Consider the following 16,083-nt stretch of genomic DNA (forward strand, 5'->3'; position numbering starts at 1 on the left):
TCTCTAGAATTTATAATGGAGGGGAGGGACTTTATTGAACATGCTCATTCAATTTTAAATCTATTCACATTGTTTAGTATGGGGGTTTATTTTAAAGCGATGCACAAGTTTAAGGGGAAAAAAAAGCATAAATGCTCAGTCAAGTAAGTAGTCAGTTTTTCTGTTTCTCAGATTGCAAATTTTGAGCAGCTGGACCCTGCTGCCCGACACATTGTTTCAGCACCATGGACAGAGTTTGCAGTTGACTATATAAACCAAGGTATGATATTTTTATGCACTAGAATTTCCAGTAGAAAATAAGATGATACAAATTATGAAAACAACAAATCGTATGAAAAACATGTGGTTTCGTATGTTATGAAATCATAACACATAGGAAACAACAATGCATACTTGCTCAACTCTCTGCTGCAAGCAATTATAAAAGACCAGCCCAGAGAGGACCTGCATATTTAAAAATTAAAAATCGGAAAATTATAATAACCTTTGTTTGAAAAGTGCCTTTCCAAACTCAGGGCCGCTGTACATAGTGATCAAAAAAATACAGTGAAATAAAACTGGAACATGCGAGACAAGATATAAGACAAGCAGGTGTAGGCCCAGCTTAAAAGGTGTGTTTAAAATTTAGATTTAAAAACAGTGAAAGAATCTGCCTCTCAAAGACAGCCAGGAAGGGCATTCCATAACAATAGAGCTGTGACTCTAAGCACAGTCAGTAGTATAACATTGAGTCCCAAGTACAGTGAGCACAGGACCAGCCTCAACTGAATGGAGCCTATGGGAAGGAGTGTAGACAAGGAGGTGTTCAGATATGTATGATGGAATCAAATTATTCAGAGCCTTATAAGTCAGTAACAAAATTCGATTTGAAAATGCGACTTCATAGGCCGCCAATGGAGAGACACAGTGGGTGAGAAGTCCGTCTGCAGAGCTGTGGACATACTGCAACTCATTGAGGAGAGTCTTTAGGGCGCCCACAGAGCAAAGAGTTGCATCTCAACGCGGGCAATATTTCTAAAACAAAGCCAAAAAAGCTGTCCCGTTTTTCACATGGGACTCAAATGACGGGAGAGGATTAAGTGTGACTTTCCAGACTAAGGGAAGCTATCCACCATTACTGTGAGTCTCTCCCACCACCACAGTACCTGCATTGCCTGCCAGTAAACGTTTTGTTCTGACACTATTTAGCTTCAAGGATTTCCATCTAGGAATTTGCTGGACTGATCTCATACACACTAGGCATTGCACTAAATTCTTCAGAGCCCATTTGCTCTGTACCATCTGAATGTAGCAACCCCTTGCCGCCAGTGTTAGTACTAGAAGAAGCAACATGCTTTCAAAGTGTCATTCTGTGCCACCTGGAGAACTTTAAACCCATCAGCAGTTGAACATTTTCTCCCAGTCCCACGTTCCTCTAGTCCAGATTAGACGGGGAAGCATGTTTTTGAAACTCAGTGAAATTTCAAGCCGAGAAATTGTCACTTTGAATTTACCGTGAGTTCACTGCAAACCCACCGCATTCGTTAGTGCTGTGTTTGTGCCGGTTTGTGCCTTTGCAAGTACAGTAGCTTCCCAGCTGCTTTCCCTCCGGAGAAATAGCGGATATAGCGCCTTCTTTTTCAGATAATCACATGACCATGTACGGCGACTTTGAAAGCTAGTAGCCCCGTCTGGAAACGACGGTTGATTTTAAATCTAATACCAGTATTTTCTGTACGTTTGTGTGAACAAGAAAATGAAGTCTCCGGGTTTAGGTTTAGCCCGAAAAAGCGAGCTTTAGCAAAAACTCCATGTTCTTAAAAAGGCTTTATCTAGCACGTCTTAATACTGCATCGTCGTTTTTTTTTTTATCTGAAGAAGCAATCGGTTTCTCATTGTCTCATTTCTCAATGCAAATATGCAAATCAAGGGATGTTTAAAGATTCGACCTGTCTTTTGAGCCACGTACAGTATGTACAAATACAAGAATTAGCTGTATTACAAGACCTGTAATATAGGTCGAATAGAGAATTCCTGTATTACAAGAACAGTATTATGCTATCTTTTTTTATGCAAAATTCGGAAACCAGTGAAAAAAGGAACCAGGATTTTTTAAGGGAAGGGACACTGTGTACTAATTCGACTTAGGTATTTCATAACACGATATTGAATTCTGATCACTTTTTCAATTCATCAGAAATTTGCATCTCTCTCTCAAAGATGACAATTGTGAGTTAATATAAAGACACTGCGTCCATTCGTTCATCGTCAGCCGTCTGATATTCGTAGACAACATTTTTACCACCTGCATTTTTTGCACTTGACTCCTGTTTTATAGTATATTAAATACTAGCTATTCTAATAGTAGTAAGAAGGAGTGATGTGATACTCCATTGATTGCAAAACTAGTTATTGCATCCTTATCACTATACTGTTTTCTATGCACACACCAGTTCAGATTCTGTTTACATGCATTGCTTTTGATATTTAAATCTTTAATCTGAAGGATTTAAATTTCCATATGGAACCTTGTCAAACGCCCATGGAAATATACAGGTCTTGACAACTACCAATATGAGGGAACTAAAGAGATACTCCACACAACAGCTGGGGTATAAAAGGTTTAGATAAATATCGTGTATTTTTTTTAATTCTCTTGAGAATCATTTAAGACACCTTCTTCTAAAAAATAAAAACCATTAACATGTTAACCTCTCAGACGTCACGTCTGACATGATATGCAGGCTCCCCAGCTCTATTGCAAATGTTGATGCTTTATTTTTCACTGTCATTCGAAAAGATAAACAGGTCGGGTCCAGAAGTAAAAACGGCTAGAAAAGCGCATTACAAAGGCGTCTCAGTAGCCTTAATGTTACAAAACCGAGCAAACAGGCGGAACCGCCTCGTCTCCGAACCGCGACTTGGCTTTAGTCAGGATAACAGATGTACATGCCGGGTGTTTTGTGTGGCCGGCCTGGTGGCTCCGCGGGCTGAACCATCGGACACTTCTAAAGTTCAGAAAAGCACCTCGACTCCCCGTGAGTGTCGGGAATCGAAGACGAGCCCCGAGCCTCCCCGTCAGTCTGAGATCTAAGCCCCGGGTGAAGCTCTCACGCTGTCGGGGTGAGTTTGTGGAAGGGGCTGTTCTCTACCACGCCGGCCGTTTTGGGGGGCTCCATTTTCGGGGCTCTCCAAAACTGGGGAAAATGGGGGGTTTAAGACATTAATTAATGAATAGTTCTTCATTCAATTCTAAAAAGCAGCCCCTTATACCACTGAGACACCTGCAGGACAGGTGTGGCACTAGCAGCGAGAGAGAGGTGCAGTCCTAACTAGGAGCGACAGGAGTCTCTCTCCAGCACATTTCTCTTGATACGATCAACCGGCCGCAAGCTAAACGAGTCTGGCGAACAGTCTCGCAGGGGAATGTCGCTGTATTAGGCTGTCTGAAACTGCTTAGTCGTTATATACTTTATGCATGATTTGGTGAGTTACAGTTTCTATTTATCTTCGGTGTGGTCAGTGTTGAGCCCTTGTAACAGAATCCACAGCTGTCATTCAGGAGCCGAGCCCGCCTCCAGAGTGACCTTCCTCAGCGGACACGCCCCGTCCACCTGTTCCACAGGTGCGCCCGGCAAGATGGCGGCGGGGCGAGTTTCTGCGGCGTGAGGTGCGTTTGCGTTTTGTTTCTATTTTTCTTATTTTAAGTGCAAAAATCAAATCTTACTTTGAGGAAAGATAGACAAGAATGTATTGTTGTTGCTAATTTTGTTGTTTGCATTTGTTTCGGTTTGATTTGTGTTTTAGGACGCAGAAATTAGTGTCCTGTCCTTTTCGGCGTGCTCTCGGAAGTTTTTAAAGTCCGTACTAAGCTTTGTTATAGTTATATCGTTCATTTCTTGTACTTATTTTTCGTGTTTTAGTGTTTTTTAATGATATTGTATATCTAGGTTGGTTTTCTTTAACGAAAAAAGGCTGTAGTTTATCTCCAAACATTTGCTTTATAAATTCAGCAGCTGTGTATCCTTTCCGATTCGGGCTACAAATAACGCTTTCCGCTCCGAATTTATGAAATATTGTAAAGACTAAATTTACTAATTCGTAGTTTTTTTTATGTCTCCAGGTGACAAAAGGATTGCAAGAATTCACCTCCAGTTATGAAAGTTTTTTCCAGGGTAAGTTATATTCCTACTTTCCGCTATACTATTTATCTTTGTGTAAGTCGGTTAAGACAAACGTATTTTCCAACATTATACCACCAGAACGGGTTTATACTGACTATATAACTGATTTTCGTTCCGTTGTGCTTTTGTTAAATAGGAAGTGGAAACTCTAAGGCGCTGAATTTTAAGCTTCTTTTATTTATTGAATGCATTGCGTAAAAATGGATAATACTAACACATTGTAACAATTTTTCAAAGCAGGGAGTTAAAACGAACGTTATAGATGCTGAAAGTGGTACTTTCTAAGTTTATTTATTCATTTATAAGTAGAATTTAATTTCTATGTGGCTGAACGTATTTTCTAAATATTGGAGTAGTTTGACTGGGATGTATCTGTGATTTCTCATGGAATTACCTATTGCTTTCTTATTGAATTTGATCGTGTTTGTATATTTCTTTATTCAGGCAGCTTGTTTGAAAAGTTAATAGACTTCAGAACGTCAAGTGAATCGATTCTGCAAATCCGATCTATTTTTAACATGATACTTTTTCTTTTATCTTCAGTTCTGCGGCTCCTGATCCTCAGCGCTCCGACGATCTCCTTTCCAGCTCCACTCCAGCAACTCGTCGTGGGTTGGCAAGTTCTTCTTGAGGATGTGTGCGTTTTCTTACATTTTATTTTTGATACCAGTGGCTTGATCTGTAACGTACCGATTCAGTGATGTATCTTGTATCTTATATATATATATCTTGACCTGCAAGATTCCTGTTGACTGTTGTGCTGTATAAAGTTAGTAGTTGTGTAATCTCTACTTTTCGGATTCGGATTATAATAACGCAGAAATTGTAAAATGGTGTAAAGATGAAATTGACTAATTCGTAATTTTTTCTTTATTTCTCCAGGTAACAAAAGGATCTGAAGAACGGACCTCCACTTATTAAAGTGTTTTTTTCCCAAGGTAAGTTATGTTCCTACCTTCCACTACACTATTTGGGTAACTCGATAAAACAACACGTATTTCCCAGCATTTTAACAAAAGAACAGTTTTATACCAACTTGATAACTTTTTTTCATTTTATGGCGCTTTTGTGGAGTTTTATGATACTTTTATTCATCTATTGAATTCATTGTGTAAAGATGGATAATACCAACAAATTTTATCGATGGTTTTCAAAGCCGAGTTTATTCGAATATTATACACGCTGTTACCTGGTCTTGCATTTACAAGTAGCATTGGATTTCTATGTGGCTGAACGTATTTTCTAAATAATGGAGTTGTGGGACTGAGATGTATTGGTGATTTCCCATGGTTTATTGTTCAATTTGAGTAATTTTAAATTTCTTTATTTAGGCATCTTATTTAAGATCCCACAAGTCCGATATCCCGTTAACGTGATCCTTTTTTCTTTTGCCTTCAGTTCTGCGGCTCCTGGTTCTCTGCGCTCCGACGATCTCCTTTCCAGCTCCACTCCAGCAACTTGACGAGCGTTGGCGAGTTCTTCTTGACAATGTGTGCGTTTTCTTACATTTGATTTTTGATACCAATGGCTTGATCCGTAGTGTACCCTTTATATATCGATTTATCTTGTTCTTAACCTGCATGTTTCCTGTTGACTGCTGCTATTGTATGTGCTGCGGCTCCTGGTTCTCTGCACTCCGACGATCTCCGGCAATTTATTCTCGACAATGTGTGCTTTTTTCTGACATTTGATTTTTGTTACCAATGGCTTGATCTGTAATGTCCCGATTCAGTGCTGTATTTTATTCTTGACCTGCATGTTTTCTGTTGACTACTGCTATTGTATTTGCTGTGATTTCCGCAATAAAAACTCTTGATTTCATTGTCTGCATTGTCGTGTATTTTTGAAGGTGCGAAGGGTTCCCTTGCAGTGTGCGCCACGCACCGCAAGGGGACACCCTATCGCACGTGTACTCAAAAGTGCGAAGACGCCCGCCTTTTTAGATAGTCTCTGGGGAAAAGGGTCCCTAGCAGGGAGCGTGGGTACAGCCCCGGGGGGAGGAGAACTGAGGATAGCTCTAGCCAAGCCCCCTCACTCCCAGTTAGAGGGGAAGGGAGGCTGGAGATGGCCTGGGCCCGAGAGAGACAAGGCACCCAGGGCGGACTCAGCCTATCAGTCACAGCTTGCAACTGACAGCTTTCTAAGTCCACACCAGGAGACCCGCCTCTCACAGGCACCAAAGCCATCACCAGCCTGCCTTCCTCTCCTGCTGGGAGTGAGTGGGCTTGGCTAGAGCTGTGGTCAACCACCCGCCCCCCACCTCCTAAAAGCGGAGTGGGTGGGGCTTGGTTTGATTGATGGGTGGAGACCACGCCCTGAAAAGTCCCCGATATATACTAAGTTTTTTGGCGGGAAAATCTGGCCACACTTAAAAAGGGGGTAGCCTCTGCAGTTTCCAAGTCACAATGCGATAGGGTGTCCCCTTGCGGCCGGGCACTCCAAGCAACAAACAGCCCATCGCATCGATTCTCAGAAACTGTTTGCAAAATCTCTCCGCCAAAAAACTCACCAACACCAGGGTTTTTCAGGACCAAGGGGGTACAAAACTCTGCACAAGAAATTAAGAACACAATCAAACTTCAATCAACAATTTATTGAGCGAAAACTGCATACAAAACAAAGCATTCCAGTACGACACATGCACAGTCCTCGAAGTGAAAGTAACATACATTTCAATTACAAAGTTTCAGAGCACGGCTACATGAACTCTAAATGCTGTTACAAGTCAACAGTACGAAAAGATTTGCATGCAACTACACGGCAAAAACAGAAACATACAGCACGTTACTGTTTCTCCAAGGTTTCTGTCGAGCAGCGATCAGCATGAAGACTGGAACTTCGGTGCATTTCCTGCAAAACAACAGAAATCAGTCTGAGCTGTGCTTTCTGTAACAGGATCTCAAAATGATCCCAGCTAGCTAGTTCGAGTATTGACGGACACGTTCAGAAGATGAAACTATTTAAAAAGTTTTACAGTTGGATTAAAGCGATTAGCCTGGTGTAACAGAAAATGTTCCTGTTCAACAGGGTATTGAAGCATCAAAAACTAACGTGATCGCAGTTTTAGCAGACAATTGCTTTTTTTAACCAGCAGGCCTACAGTGTTGTCGGGTCAAAACCATTTCTGCCCTGGAGAAATCTAGTTTCACTAGTCTAAGTCTTCCTTTGACAAGGTGCATCACGTTTTCCAACAACAATGTTCGGCAGGTACAGATTTAGTGTACCTCAATAGGATCCGTGTAAAAGAATAAAAACGTTTATACTTACATGGTTAATTCCAGCAGCTGAGCCAAGCATGTCCTGCCCGAAGACACCAAACTGGAAACAAAAGAAAACATGTATTTATACGACCATTTAAAGATAATTTAAACCAAGGTTTCTTACTAGCAAACGGCGTTTTCACCAGGGCAGATAGCGCAGAATATATTTCAATAAAATACGTGTAAATAAATGAAAAAAATGTTTATACTTACGTTTATACACCCATTATTCAGTGCGAATCATGTCCTGCCCGAAGACACTAAACGGAAAACACAAAACAGCCCAATTTAGAATTTAAAGACCATTTAAACTAAAAACTATTAGAAGCGAATATTTTTACCACGAATTTGTTTACATAATCTGGAAAATAATTAAAAAAAACTTTACAGGGATACTGTCGGTTTGGATAAATGCACACGCTTGATTTTGTGAACAAAGTTCATGAAGTGTCTGATAAAGAAATATTAAGATAAACATATTGTACGGAAAGCGACGTTTTTATTTCACCAATACAGCAGTGTCTTTACGGCCACAACAGAGCTTCTCTTCCATGTAAGAGGAAAACACATGTTGTCTGTGAAACACAGGTGGCTTGTTAACCATAAGAGAAGCGTTGGAAAAGAAAATACTTATATTACAGAATGCCAACGAAAATACGAGTTTTACTCCCTTATCCTGCGAGTTTTAGATTTCACGATTATCTGAGTTTAATTTTATCTGCATAAAAATAAAGGACAAATTAAAAAAAATCATTAAAAGACGCGGAACAAACTCACCCAGCTCCCTTCTCCCCCGCTGAACCTGGCGGACAGGTGCGCGGGGCGTGGCCTGCGACTGATGTCACCCGAGTGGGCGTGGCTACAGACTGCCGGTGCACGTAGCTTTTTTCTTGACTGCCTGAAAACGTGCGGAAGAAATCCAGCGTGTTTTCATGGCTTACAAGTTTCAAAATCTTTTTTTTCCACGGCCGTCTGAATAATCACAGTTAGTACATTTAATCCTTATGACCATCTGAGGGCCAAAGATATGTGAATGAAAGCTACAATGCTTCTGCACCAATGAATATTTAAGAGTGATCAATGAGTGAGAGGGGAATCAATAGCAATGAAAAGCTGAAAACCAATAATCACAAACGGACAGCTAAGATTTCGTGAACCAATTGCCCTTTAAACTGATTTGCTTGATTGCCTTCTGTCTCTGGTTAGGAGCGAAATCCTTTATTTTAATCATATTAATGAAAAGGCATACACGCTATTAGCATGATTATTGGAGTTTATGCTCATATACATGCTTGTAGGTTATATTTAATCCGTCCTACATTTCCATAGGTAGTGATGACCCGTGGAGTTATTGTGAAATGAAACTCCAGGGTCATGCGTTCAAATAGATCCCATTATTGATTAATACTGTAGGCTGTTAATTCCATCCACTCAATGTATATCCTAATATCTTAGTACAAGGAACATGGTCAGGGTGGCACTGTTCAGTACTTTTTCTCAGCTAAACTCTCTTTGACGTAAAAGTTGAATGACTTCCTTCGCTTTTCTTAAGATCTGAAGGTGATTCATTCATTTCTGTCCGTTTTGTTTGCTGCTCGGGAGTAGAAATGCGTCTTTTTTATCCATTTTCACAGTCCTTGAGCGAAGCGCTCACCTCGATCTCGTCTCGTTCTCTTTGTGGCAGCGTGACTATTTGAACAACAACAAGAGCCTAGGAACACTCGAGCAGAACAGAACGCAAAGAAATGGTTTGATTTTATCCTTCAATGCACTTTACACAACGAGCTTCCAAATCCCCTTTAGGTGATATTTCAGCCCTGTCCATGACAAATAAATTGGACCCTAAGGGGGAGATAAACCTGTTCTAGTCTACGTACTGTATGTACCTTTTCAGCTTGTAAATGTTTTCAAAGAGATAAAGTAAAACATGTTTCACATGTGAGTGGTCTAAAGTTAAGGTGGGGAGCTGCGTCAACATGCGTAGGTTGCAAAGGAACAATAATAGGTTATTCTTGGTCTAAAGTTAATCCTGGAGTTAAGAAATTGCATGATGTATACAAAAGATCTAAGAGGGCAGTGACCATGCAGTTTACTTTCTTTTCTTTGAACTGGAATTTCCGTTTTTGTCAAATCTGTCTGAGAGGAGCGATTCGTCTGGTTCATTCCGATAACGAACAAGTTACACCGAGCCATGGCGGGCCAGTAGGGGTGCGCACCCTCTGATCTGTAACGGGGACACTATACTGTAAAAAAGGCGCCGACCTTCGGATGAGACATTAAACCGAGGTTCTGACTGTCTGTGGTCATTAAAAATACCAGGGCGTTTCTCGAAAAGAGTAAGGGTGTTACCCCGGCACCCTGGCCAAATTTCCCCCTGGCCTTTACCCATCATGGCCTCCTAATAATCGCCATCTCTGAACTGGCTTCATCACTCTGCTCTCCTCCCCAATGAGAGCTGGTGTGTGGGGAGAGTACTGGGGCGCTACGGCTGCCGTCGCATCATCCAGGTGGGGCTGCCCGCTGGTGGTCCCAATCACCTGTAAAGCGCTTTGAGAGAGTTAATACTAATGTCATCTGAGAGGGGATGGTGTTACAGGTTTCTCCTGCAAAGTGCACTTTGCCCCATGTAACAGCTCACTTTGGATTACACGATGACACCCAGGACTGTTACTTGGCTGTGCTTTACCAATTTCTTTTCCAGTCTTGCCCCTGAGCAGCCCTCGCCTCTTCACTGCTGTATATTATAGTATATTAGTGCTCTAGTGTTACATAAATCCTCCTTTTCGTCTCCGACGCAGTGCGCCATAGTCTGTGCTTTGCGGGCTCCCAGTATTGATTTGCTCTGCATTTCGAGCAAGAGAAAAATCCCCCACTGCAGCGGTTTCAACTGCGCTGAAAATGTAAATAGAACCGTTTCATCGTCCGGCACCTTCAAAAGAACAGACATCACCGGCCCCTTTGATCTCCGTTGCCTACCTACAGTAGGTACCTTATTTCAGGACTGGGATATGTTTCACGTGTGCCGCCTCTGTCCTCAAACTTCCCCGCGGTGACGTTTGCCCCTCCCCAGGGCCCAGCGTGCGTCTGTCGCAAAGTGCGGGATCCAGAAGAGAGAGAGGGACCGGATTGTTCTCCTCAATGCCCAGCAATTCAGATCAGCATCAAAGCCCGAACCCGGGCTTGAGCAGCCCGCCCGAGTCGCCCAGCTGGGTGAGTTCAGGACCTCCCTCGCGTTCAGGGTATTCAGAGTAACCAGAGAAACAAGCTAAGTCTAAGCAGGAAAGCAGGTTAATTAAGTCAGCAAATAGCACTGGAGATGTAGAGCTCAGCTAGAATCAAAACCAGAAGAACCAGGCCTGGGAAGAGCTGTTCTAGAAGAGACCTTTCTTTGAGAATCGCTCAATAAAAAAGCTGCTTTTAATTTCCATAAAAGTACGATTAAAAGTCAATTAAAAAAACGCATTACCTGCTTTGTGGCCCAGCTTTTGTTAAAACAAAATTGAGCAAGATGAAGAACACCTCATCACTGGGCAATACCAGCTCTCACCGTTCTATCGCAATGCAAAGAAAACTACGTTTCCCAGAACGCCAAGCACGGTCCACGCTGACGCACGCCGTCCCTGCGCCCCCTGGTGGCCGATGCCGATCATCGCAAGGATATCCCATTTATCCGACAAGAGCGGAGATCATCCTGTAGCCAAGCTGGGAGACAGCAGAGCCGAGGAAGAGGGGGAGGCGAGAAGCCGCGTTTCGTTAAGAAGGGAGACGGACAGCGTATAATCAATGAAGGTGCATGCAAAAATAACATAGCCATCGGGTCCAGACGTTGCAGTATCCAGCTAATAAAAAGATCAACGATTTTTTTGGGGGGTTGCCTTCATTTTATTGGCTGTGAGGGAGAATAGGCTATTCTTGCAAAGATGGGTAACCGAGGGATGGAGGATTTAATTCCTCTGGTAAATCAGCTCCAGGATGCCTTTTCTGCAATCGGACAAAATGCCAACCTGGATCTGCCCCAGATCGCCGTGGTCGGCGGGCAAAGTGCGGGCAAAAGCTCGGTTCTGGAGAACTTCGTTGGAAAGTAAGTGATTTTTTTTTTGTGGTATTTCGCTGCGTAAATAAGGTGACAGCAAGAGTGACCGTGGCCATACCGTGGTCTCCAAAAACCCACCCCTTTAAAAACGCATTGGGAAAAATAAAACAAATCGCGAGGCAGCTGTCAAATTCAATTCGCCTTTCAAGGGGGGAATTGCTCTTGAAGGGTTTCTGAATTTTCTCAAATCGATGAAATCCCTGTCAGCCATCGTCATAGCTAGGGGGCAAATATGAGGGGAGATTATTCCGTTACATAAACAGTGTGCACTGTCAGTGCTGTGGACATATTATACAATAGAAAGATACAACACATCAATCCAACCCGTATATTTCCTGGTACACATTTCGCCTGCTATTTTAGCTTATTTGTAACCAGTGTCAACGATTCTTTCTCTGTCCTATTGAGGTGCACTAATCCTAGTGGAGGTGTTTTTTTCCAAGCGTGTTTTCGAGCTCTCCTGATGGTGGAGGTTTTGACATTAAGGGGGTTATATCGATTTTTAAATGGCAGAACGTATCGCCGCTGATGGAGCGGGTTTGCGCTCGCCTTGTATTGTCCCTGTCGTCCCCCAAGATGAAAATGATTACTATTTTTTTGTTGTTGTTTCTGTCAGCCGCAGATTTGAAGCCGCTTGCGGGGGGTCGCCGGGGGCAGGTGACAGCGGCGCTCGCACGGTGATGCGATGAGAAATGCGCACGTAACCAGCCATCTATCAGAGAACTTCCCGGGCTCGAAACACAGCCCGTTCTTCCCCCCAATTGCAAGAATAAAAGATAGGGAACTGAGGAAGCGGAGTTCAGACCGGAAAAAAAAATATGGCTGTTAAATAGTGCAGCCGGGATGTTCTAAAGTGGTATAAACATAATGTATTTAGCAATTCCATGCATTCACTTGATAATTTCCCAAGGATGTTTATTGAAGGGAGACGTCCCTGTTCAATATATCAAATATGCAGATGCGTGTAGCAGGAGAGCACCTTACCCCGGTGTGTGGAGCTCCGAGCTTGGTGTTATTTTTAGATCTCGCCGGTGCAGTTCAGTTGCGCTCTGGGGTGCTGTTTAGAGGACACGCACACCCCTACGAAATATTTAGAGCCATCGGCTATAGAACGGAGTGCGGTGTTTTTAAAACGAGCACAGCTGCCATTTTGTTGCACATTTTTAGCAAGCGTCGAGCTAGCCCGGCGCGGTCCTGCGGTGTTGGTTCAGCTCTGACCTTCAGCGCATTGAGGAAGGGTTTGGCGAGCTGCGGGTTGCAAGGAGAGAGCACACACACACACATACAAGGCAGCTGTAAGGCGCTCTGTCCCTGTTCCCTGGACGGGTCCGCGCTGTGAACCGCGTCTTGCACACACCCGCGGTCGGTCTGTGGCTTGCACGTTGCCGTGACCTTGTGTGGGAAGGATATCACCCCGGGGGCCGGTCCCAACGCGCGCACTGTACCTGGACTGCAGCATCCAGTGCGTTTGGCGCGGCCGGCCTGAACGCTCCTCTCCATCCCATGACAACGGAAACGTCGGGCTCCTTAAAGAATGTGTTTACCGTTTTGGAGGACTTTTTTTTTCACCCCCGGGAACCCTGATTTTAAACCCCTCCCATGCCACTACACCTATCTCCCGTCGCCCGCAAAAAAAACGTCTTCCAGCAGCTCCTCCTTTGTTTTTTGGAGACGCCCGGCCTACGTCGTGTCCGGTGTGGTTTTCCAGTTGTGACTGTGGCAGCATCAAACTGTCGCATCTTACCTGTGATAACAACTTAATAATAATAATAATAATAATAATAATAATAATAATAATAATAATAATAATAATATAAATTTCGATATTGCTCTTAACCTGTGCGCTATGTGTCTGTTCTTAATGAGTAAGGCTGTAGTCAGTTGCTAGGGTTCAGAGAGGTGTGTGTCACTCATACAGTTCATCATACATGACTTACAAGCCACCTTTGAAGTCTTCCTATGTTGTCTGTTATCTTTATGATGTCTGTTATCTTTTGAGCTTTTTTTATTATTCCTCATTTGCGTTGTGGACGTGATTGTTCATGATCATGAGTGTCTCAACCAGTATAGGTGCTCACTCTAGTGCCGCGGGTTCGAGTCACTAGTGGACTGTGTCTGCTAAGGGCAGGGTGCGATGAGTCGGTCAGGTCTCTAATGGTTCTCGGCGACGCGCAATAAGCGCGGGGTACGCGCAGCCCTGCGGCGCTGTGGGTGATGGACACGCGTGTTGTCCAATCAGCGCCGTGCCTTCCGTACGGGACCGTGACGTGTAAAAAAAGACAGGAGGCCTGAAAGTGGGCGGGTTCGAGGAGTCGACACTTCCTGATTCGCTGCGCTGCGCGGTGGCGGTGCTCATACAGTAGCTGTGTCTCGAAAAAGACTAGTCACACACCTGGCGATTCCAAATCGGGTCGGCATAACAAAATCTAATTGGACATTTCTTTTTTTTTAAAAAGCACAATTATGCCGCAAGTTTAAAGGGTCACTACTTTACAGGAGAATTCAGATCTCAGTTTTAATATCCGCACGAGGCACTGTATCATCGTATTGTATATCTCCTGGAACTACAAGCAACTGTACGACCATCCATTTTCTAAGCCCTTTATCTACCACAGGGTTGCAGGGAAGCCAGAGTCTATCAAAGCAAGCAAGGCAGGCTACCCCTTGGATGGGACGGCAGTCCATCACAGGGCAACACACAGACACACACTCGCACCAGAGCCCATTCATGTATATTAATAATATCAATACAGATTAATACCGTATATTAAACTCTCAATTTAGATACAAATATTTGGTGATGGCCTTTTTGGATGTGAAGGAGAGTACCCAAAAATGCAGATTATTTAAAACTGGTTTGAGTATAAATAGGATTCAATCCAATGTTTGACCAGTTTTCTTTGGAATGAGGAGTGCAGTATGGGGTGTGATCATGACAAATTATGTGGGAGGGAGTTTGCTCTCCGATCTCCTTCTGTCATTATAGTGAGACAAATCCCGGTGCACATGAAATACAATCCGGGCGTCACAACTCTAGTCTGATCTTGTCCTGAAATGGTGTAGTCTTGCAGACCTTGCAATTGTCTTTACAGTGTCAATGACTGAAAACCTGGGAACAACAGCAGTACTGGCTAATCAATTAAAAAAATGATTCAATTAAGCAATTAACAGCGCGGAATTAAATTCGGGGACAGAATTAGCTATCACATTATACGATATGGGCAAACTGAAAAGTCTGTAAATATGGGATTACAGAGATCCCCATGATATTTTAATCTATCTTCTGTCTAAAACTATGCAGAAATCAGCTTTCATGGGAATCCTTTTCACTGCCTTTTGGTGTAAGGTCGTTCCTGACTCTCTTCGTGTCCTATTTGTTTCACGTTTTTTGCTTCCTTCGAACACTTTCTTGACATCACGTTCCCTTTGAAATTCGAGCTGGTTTTTTCTCATCTCCAAAATCCCCAGTGTCGGAAATGAAGACGGTATAAGTTTCCTTCTTGTTCGTCGCCAGATGAGCGTTTCTGCTTTTTAAGCAATTTCCAGCTCACGTGTTCGTTCGGCAGTGAACAATGTGATGACAAAGCGTCAGATATCAGTTTCCAATCAGAAGGCAAAAACCTCCACAAACCTGCTCACTATTGAAAAGCCTCCTGTAGCGTTTTCTAGTGCGCGTTACTTTCTTTTTTTAAAGTTTTTGGACTTAACTTTTCCCTTTCGACCTCGTCTCTCGGATTTCGCCTTTCGGATTGTCTTCTCGGTTTGTCTCGGTTTTCTGGCTAACGGATCACAAGCTTCGCCTAACCGACCTTGCTTCTGGATTGCGATTTTGGGTTGTTTGCCTCTGCATCCCGCGGAATTCATGGCTACGCTCGGGATCAGCGGTATCTGTCTACTAAAAAAAACACCCCAAAAATCCCAACTTTGGTTCTGGCAGGGGGTGAAAGCTTTGGTGCTTAAATATCGGGGGAGGTGTTCAGATATACATAAAAAAAATCCTAAATGAGCAAATATTTTGCCTGAACAACCAAAATAAAATTGTTTAGAAAACTGGTGACATTTTCAGTTTCCAGAACCACCTAGCATATACTGTAACCTGTGCTGAATGGTATGCAGACTAGAAAACCACAGGCACCTGTGAGAACAGACTCCAGAATTCTCAAGTTTCTATATGCACTTCGGTTTTCTCATCGTATTTTTTCATTCCGTCTTTTTGCACCAGACACCTGATAGCGAGTGTCTCTTTACATCCTGTAGGCCTAGAGGACTGTGAAATCCTTCTGGGCTTTGTCCCTCTGAGACGCTGAATTGAACAAAACATGTTGTGTTAAATAGCTGCGATGAAACATCTCGCCTTTTGCAGCTGCTGCTGAGTCAAGAAGAGATCTAAGCAATGAATCTCAACCCGCACTGTGGCTTTTATGGAGCAGAGTGGGACATGTTGGAGACATTTTTCCCCCTTCCCCTTAAAAGACAGTCAGGAGTCCGTCTCAGAAGTTTCAAGAAGTTCACAGAGGTGTATTTTTCTCAAAGTAATGAAACTAGAACAGTCCTTAAAACGTTTCTG

The 16,083-nt window shown here is 43.1% G+C and overlaps 1 protein-coding gene and 2 long non-coding RNA genes across 13 annotated transcripts in view; 2 read left to right on the plus strand and 1 right to left on the minus strand.

The window, feature by feature from the left end:
• The first annotated feature begins 2,841 nt into the window (after positions 1-2,841).
• On the plus strand, positions 2,842-5,984 carry LOC148644069 (uncharacterized). The gene is made up of 5 exons (XR_015928803.1): positions 2,842-3,649; positions 4,103-4,154; positions 4,707-4,798; positions 5,046-5,101; positions 5,562-5,984. It is a non-coding gene; the product is annotated as an uncharacterized LOC148644069 (long non-coding RNA).
• A 757-nt stretch (positions 5,985-6,741) lies between these two features.
• LOC148644070 (uncharacterized) lies at positions 6,742-13,190 on the minus strand. 3 transcript variants are annotated; one of them, XR_015928802.1, is made up of 5 exons: positions 12,957-13,190; positions 8,201-8,317; positions 7,637-7,683; positions 7,431-7,481; positions 6,742-7,013 (listed from the first exon to the last, which is right to left on the minus strand). It is a non-coding gene; the product is annotated as an uncharacterized LOC148644070 (long non-coding RNA). The 3 variants fall into 3 exon arrangements; XR_015928800.1 differs by having other exon boundaries at positions 8,201-8,321; positions 12,962-13,183; XR_015928801.1 differs by lacking the exon at positions 8,201-8,317 and having other exon boundaries at positions 12,962-13,168.
• Positions 10,967-16,083, plus strand: part of dnm1a (dynamin 1a) — a 111,383-nt gene continuing 106,266 nt past the window's right edge. For 3 of the 9 annotated variants that reach the window (XM_088614677.1, XM_088614675.1, XM_088614681.1), the window contains exon 1: positions 10,969-11,504. In XM_088614677.1, coding sequence (XP_088470803.1) covers positions 11,344-11,504 — 161 coding nt within the window. In that variant the 5' untranslated portion in view covers positions 10,969-11,343. Of the gene's footprint in view, positions 11,505-16,083 lie in introns of all 9 variants that reach the window. The other 6 variants (XM_088614674.1, XM_088614676.1, XM_088614679.1 and 3 more) reach the window with 4 other exon arrangements.

This window comes from Lepisosteus platostomus, chromosome 21, assembly GCF_059453375.1.
Source record: "Lepisosteus platostomus isolate fLepPlt1 chromosome 21, fLepPlt1.hap1, whole genome shotgun sequence".
Taxonomy (NCBI): domain Eukaryota; kingdom Metazoa; phylum Chordata; class Actinopteri; order Semionotiformes; family Lepisosteidae; genus Lepisosteus; species Lepisosteus platostomus.